The 6,249-nt window shown below is 38.8% G+C and overlaps 1 protein-coding gene across 1 annotated transcript in view; it reads right to left on the bottom strand.

The window, feature by feature from the left end:
* Nucleotides 1-6,249, bottom strand: part of TMA16 (translation machinery associated 16 homolog (S. cerevisiae)) — a 24,004-nt gene that overhangs the window by 15,016 nt on the left and 2,739 nt on the right. Inside the window, exon 3 of the mRNA XM_009893775.1 lies at nt 5,996-6,108. Coding sequence (XP_009892077.1) covers nt 5,996-6,108 — 113 coding nt within the window. The remainder of the gene's footprint in view (nt 1-5,995; nt 6,109-6,249) is intronic.

The raw sequence follows: 6,249 nt of genomic DNA, 5'->3' as shown, positions 1-6,249 counted from the left end.
TGGCAGGCTGTTTCTTCTTAATGATTTTCTCCTCCACCTGCCTCCCAAAAATCATCTGGTTAGGCACTGATTATTGATAAGGATGAGCAGTAGCATTCTTGATGCTTACTAGCTACTTAAAAGGTTAAAGCCTTCATGCTCCATCAGCACCTCTTTATCTCAGATATTGTATTCAACTGTTCTACTCTAAATACTAACAATGAATAATTATTTGCCAAATTAGTTTACCAACTCAGCATTTTTCCCCATAATATCCACACATAATAATGCTATCTATGGCTCTAAGAACTACAACAGGCTCTTTCACTAAGAAGAAAAGAATAATAGTTGACAGGACATATTTCCTTGTTTCTTGTCTCATGTTCCTAAATACCTTCCATGTTTCTGCCTACAACATTGCCTAGTTTTGTTAGCTTATGCAGCAATTAGTGGCTTGGTTAAGCATTTTCGGATACTTCCATATGAAAATCCCTCTATAAGAATTAAAAATTCTGATTTTTTGCAGTTCATTTTTTTTATTTCTGTAAGCAAAACAAGTAATTTTAAGAGATTACAAGTTTTTTAGTTCCACATAAAGAATCTGCAAGAGTACATCTCAAAGCATCACTGCTGCAAACAATGCAAGTAGAAGCACAGTGACTCAAGAAAAAACAAAGAGCTCCACAAAAAGATATTTTAAGGCTACTGCTTACTCCTAAGGGGTTGCTTCATGCCAGATCAAGAAATACTATAAAAACTCCTTAGGTCTCATATCTCAGAGCATGACAGTATTAGACTAGTATATTTCTAATGAAAATGCACAGACTTATAAAAATTTGACAATATCAGCACAACAGAAAGGGTATATTAATAATAATAGAAAGGTATACTCAGAGGGGAAAAAGACAGGAAAAAAAAATTCCAGTGCTAGATCAGCTATAGCTACCAAAACCAGAGAGAGATTTCAGCAGTTGCAAACAAAACATGACTGGTGTCGGTACATCACTACTAAGAGAAGTTCCAGGAACATCCCATTATGGTCTGGTTTCCTAAAGTGTAGAAAAAGCAGTGTTCTACTGGCACCAGGGAACCAGCTATTGCTGCCTAATAAAAACATCTTTGTAATTATTTAACAGAGCAAACAAGCTGCCTACAGAAATAAGGATTCACATGTAGATTAAAAGAGAAGAGAGAATAAATTGGTAGTAAAATACCGGAATTTGCCCCTCATTAGACCTTGAGAAGAACTGAGAAGAGGGATGCAGGCAAGAAAAAGGTGTGATTCAAGTGAACAAGACAACTTAAGATTTTAGCCAATTTTCTAAAACCAAGTGGTCTGTCTCCTCTTATTATGGTCAAGATTAATCTTTTGTAGTGCTGCCAGCTTCTGGACAATAAGCTTATTATTACTGTCATATTGCATTGAGAATGCTTTCATTGAAGAGCATCTGGAGAACAGAGGCTGTAAAAGACTTCTGCAACTTAGAGCAGAATTTCTCCTTCCTTTTTCCCAGTGCTGCATTAAGTATTGAAATTCCTTGTGGGTAATGTCTTCCCTTTTTTATCTATCTTGTTTGGTCAAAAGATACTCAAATATACATTTCCTAACTAAATGCAATTTCCTTTTCTATTTAACATAAACAAGAATGTTCACAGCAGTTATTTCTCTTCCTCCATCATATAGAAAAGTAAAAAAGTAAACAGAAGCCTAAACTATCTCTAGTCCTGAATCCTGTCTCCAGACAAGTACCAAAGAAAAAAAAAAAGAAAAAAAAATTCTAAACAACCAACACCACCCAAAACCAAGGCAAACATTTACTGACACTTCTACAAAAGACATTCTCGCCTTCTAGTAACATGCCATTCAAGGGCTTCCTACACCCAAGGTAATACATTTGTTGAATAGTAATCAAAGAAAAAATGCATATATGTTCAAAAAGTATTATAGCACAAATTTAGCCAACCACAATTAACGCATCGTCTGGCAAGTAAATACACAGCGAAAGTAAAATAATACAGATGAACCACATGAACTTCCTAGATTCACTGACTCTCTCTAATCCTTATTTAAGAATGAAGATTGAAGAATCAGCTTTTCCATGCTGCAGAAGTGCATTAGCCTGTACAGAGAAATTATCCTCTTTACTCAGGGCTGGTGAATCATACTGGGAATACTACCTCCAGTTTTCGGCCCTCTAAGAAGCCTTATTTCTGTATGATAAGAAGCATGGTCAAAAAAGTACTAGACTTGTAGATGGGATTAAAAAAGAAAATACTGTAGAGATTACAAAAGAGCTTCTCCTATTCACTACCAGAGGATGCATTGATCATCCAACCGGAGAACAGGGTCGTCATTAAATAGGAGTAATTTGGAAAATTGTTTCTGCAAATATTACAAATTCAGCAAGTCACTTTCCAGTGAAAAACTCTTCAGTAAACTTATTACAGCTAAGTCTCAAATTTGGAAGCAACAATGCCAGCACATTTATTTAATATTATCAGCTGCCACTAAAAGACGACATTTAATAGACCTGCAAAAAAAATGTGGGAGAAAAAACTGATGTGGGCTACTTCTTTTTCCTGAGTGTAGAAGTGAAAAGCTTTCCTCAGTCTACAGCACCAGAAATTTGTCTTGTTTTTTTTCAGAGCTCTGCAAACTGAACACAAACCCCATCATTAAAATATATTAAAGAAATCGAAAGCTAAGCAATTATACTAAAAGACTGGTTAGTGGCTAAACTGACTGTTTTTAAGCACATGCTTAACTCCCAATGTTAAAAAAAATACTAAAATCTTAATATTTAACAAGCTGATCATTAAGATAGTAAGAGATCTAAAAGAAACTGGAACCCTTAACAGGACTTTTAAAGACACCAGGAAAGAAAAGAAATCAACATTATTCATGTCTTTTCAGCTAAATTGATCTTCAAGCCAAGACAGTACAGAAAATAAAAACATCCTCCAATTGTCTATATTCTAATGCAAGTTATTTTTAGAACACCACAACAAAACATCTAAAAAGTGCAGATCTGTACAATGCTATTTAATTGTTTAGGATCTGGAACTGCAAGATGTAGAAGTCTTATTTACAGATAGATCATTTTGCTACTACAATACACTTTGGATGGTCCAGACTGACACACTATTTTTGGTGGACCACTTTTCCTATGCAAAATGAAGGGTTACATCTTTTACCATCAGCCTAGAGGCCTGAAATAGTAAGGGAGCTTGGAGAAGAAAAGGCAGAAATCAAGAAATGGAGCCGAAGGGAAAGGATAGCTACCTACATCCTCTGATCTTAAACTGAGTTTCTCTCAATTAAGCACTTCTGCTCTGTGAAGGCATTAGGCTTCACTGATCCCCACAAGAATTCAGGATAAAGCACACTCTCTTTCATTGGGTTGCTTGAAGCTCACCTTTTATTTGATTGTTCAGCTGCCAATATTTAGCGCTTTTTCATAAAACGGTGCTTTTTTTTTTCTTAGGTAACATGACATGTACCAAATGCTGGTGGTCTTGTTTCATTTGGAAGGATTCTGCTGCCATTACTAGCTTCTTTTGCTAAATTTTCAGGGGAAAGGAACAGGAAGCCTAATTGTACTGCTATAAAGACCACTGTCTCTTAAACAGGTAAAAAATTCATTTATAAATAAGTTCATTTCTTTTTAAAAATTCCTTTTTAGAAAGCAAATAACTTTATAAAGGAAGACTGAAGTAACATAGTAGACTTACATCTGTTAGCAAAAGCATTTGAACAAAACTTAAATTCTCAAAAATAAAGCCTTCATAGAGGATCAACCTGTCATTGTGCTCAGGAGAAGCTACTGGAGCCCAAATGAAGGGCAAGGAGCATTCAGATTCATGGGACCTTGAAGATCATCTAGCTCCAACCTCCCTGCCATGGGCAGGGACACCTTCCACTAGACCAGGTTGCTCAAAGCCCCATCCAACCTGGCCTTGAACACTTCCAGGGATGGGGCATCCACAGGTTCCCTGGGCAACCTCTCCCAGCGCCTCACTGCCCTGACTGATATATTTCTTCCTAGTATCTAGTCTAAAACTCCCCTCTTCCAGTTTGAAACTGTTACTACGCCTTGTGCTATCACTACCCTCCCTGATAAACAGACCCTCCACATCTTTTTCCTGTAGGCCCCCTTCAGGTACTGGAAGGCTGCTCTAAGGTCTCCCTGGAGCCTTCTCTTCTCCCAGCTGAACAGCCCCGACTCTCTCAGCCTGTCTTCATAGGAGAGATGCTCCAGCCCTTGGATAATCTTCGTGGTTCTTCTCTGGACTCGCTTCAACAGGTCCATGTCCTTCTTACATTGAGGGTTCCAGAGCTGGATGCAACATTCCAGGTAGGGTCTCACAAGAGCAGAGCAGAAGGGCAGAATCACCTCCCTTGACCTGCTGGCCATTTAGCTTGTCTTTAATGGCCAGCGGCAATGGGTGCTAGGAGACAGAATGAAGGCACTGTACCAGTTGTTCTACATGTACTGCAAGTCAAGATAAGGTGTTACTTGCAAGGCACAGGAAGTAAACTCCCGAAACATATACCCTCAACTCATCTTTGTGTAACCTGGTTCTCCAGTACTGAGAAGTTAACTGCTGTTCAATCAAACAAATCCATTTTTTTAGTATTGCAATTATTGGTGTGAAGTTGTTTTTTTTTTTTTTTTTTAAAGGAATTTAAAAAATAATGTAGTTGAACTGAAAGCTGCATTCCACGATGTACTAACTGAAGCATTTTCTGTAAAACTACAACGGTGGGAGCTAGTGCAGATAAAAGATTGGTATTGTCATGTGCTGAACTATGAGACGTAACCTACTCTCACAAGCTCATAAAGAAATCTACATAGTAAAGACTAGGCACTAGAACCAACTCTCAGATGAGCAAGTCTTGAAAATAATACACATAGAATAGAATAGAGTATTTCAGTTGGAAGTTACAAGGCAAGAAGAAAGAGTTAAAGGGAAAAGTAGTAAATTTAGCACTAAGAAAATAATCTAATATAAAAACTTATTTGCAATCAGTAGTCAGAGAGCACAGACAAAACATGAAGCAGCAAGAAAAACTTCTTGCATATTAGGAAACTGCCTGATCCTCAAGACATGCTACTTGTAAACTCTTGCAGCAGCTCTACTTGAGGTTACATGACACAACTATGCTAGTAAAGGGCCCCTTTCTAGTTAGAGCAATCTTACAACTTTCCTCAGGATAAGGTTGTACATCCATCCCCAATCATAAAGTTGCACAGTCTCTGAGGAATATTTCATCTGCATCAGGAGTTCCTAATTAAACACCTTCAGACACACAAATATTTGGGCTCAGCTCACGTGGTCCATCCAAATACTAGGGTACTTTGACAGAAAATGCTTTAAATCCACTTTAATACAATCCTAGCATATCAACTAGCAAGATGAGACAGAATGGAAACCAAAGGCCAGTCTTCTCCAGCTATCTTTTCCCTCCGTAGAGAAAGGAAGTAAAACTTAAAACCAGAAAAACAAACTTGCCATGGAACAGCAAAAAATCAAGAAAAAGGAGTTAACTATTCAGTTTTATTCACAAGTGCCTCTGGGAAGGTTTCTGGGTTTTCTTTTCTATGAACTCAGCACTTCAGCACAGGAAGCTAGACCCTAAGCAGGATTTTTATGAAATCTTGGAGTAAAGTCAAACTGGGTGACTAAGCCTCATGTGAAATCGTCAGCATCATGCCTTGGATATTATAAAAGCAAAATGCTGGGATAAGAAGAAACCGAACTTGTAAGGACAATACCAAAACTCAAGTAGCAGAACTATATACTTTTATACTTATACAGATCTTATCTTATACAGCTCTTATCTTATACAGCTATATACTGTATACTTATACAGATCTTTCTTTTATCTCCACATTATACCAGCATTAACAGTCCCCTTCCACCCCCACCCCCCTCCTCCCAGCCCAAACACAAAAAACCATCCACAGCGATGCCATCCTTTGGTCTGCACACAGATCTGGCACAGCCAACTTACTTTTCTTTCTTTTCCTGTTTGTGTGCTTCCCGTGCGAGCTGCGCAGCTTTTCTGCTGTACGGGTGGATAACTTTTTTCTCTTGCTTCCCTCCTTGGCTCTTCCGTAACTTGGGCTGAAAAGAAACGCGCTGTGGCGCGGCCCAAAGGGACGCCAGCCTCTCCGGGAGGGCAGCGGCCCACGCCACGGGCAGGGTCACCCGGGCCTTCCCCCCTCCCCGCCCCAGCCTTCCCCCGGGGCCGCCGACCGGCGGGGG

This window comes from Charadrius vociferus, unplaced genomic scaffold, assembly GCF_000708025.1.
Source record: "Charadrius vociferus isolate BGI_N301 unplaced genomic scaffold, ASM70802v2 scaffold59, whole genome shotgun sequence".
NCBI classification, from domain to species: Eukaryota; Metazoa; Chordata; class Aves; order Charadriiformes; family Charadriidae; genus Charadrius; species Charadrius vociferus.
Note: the sequence above shows the minus strand (reverse complement) of the source record. Positions and strands in the feature narration are given on the sequence as shown.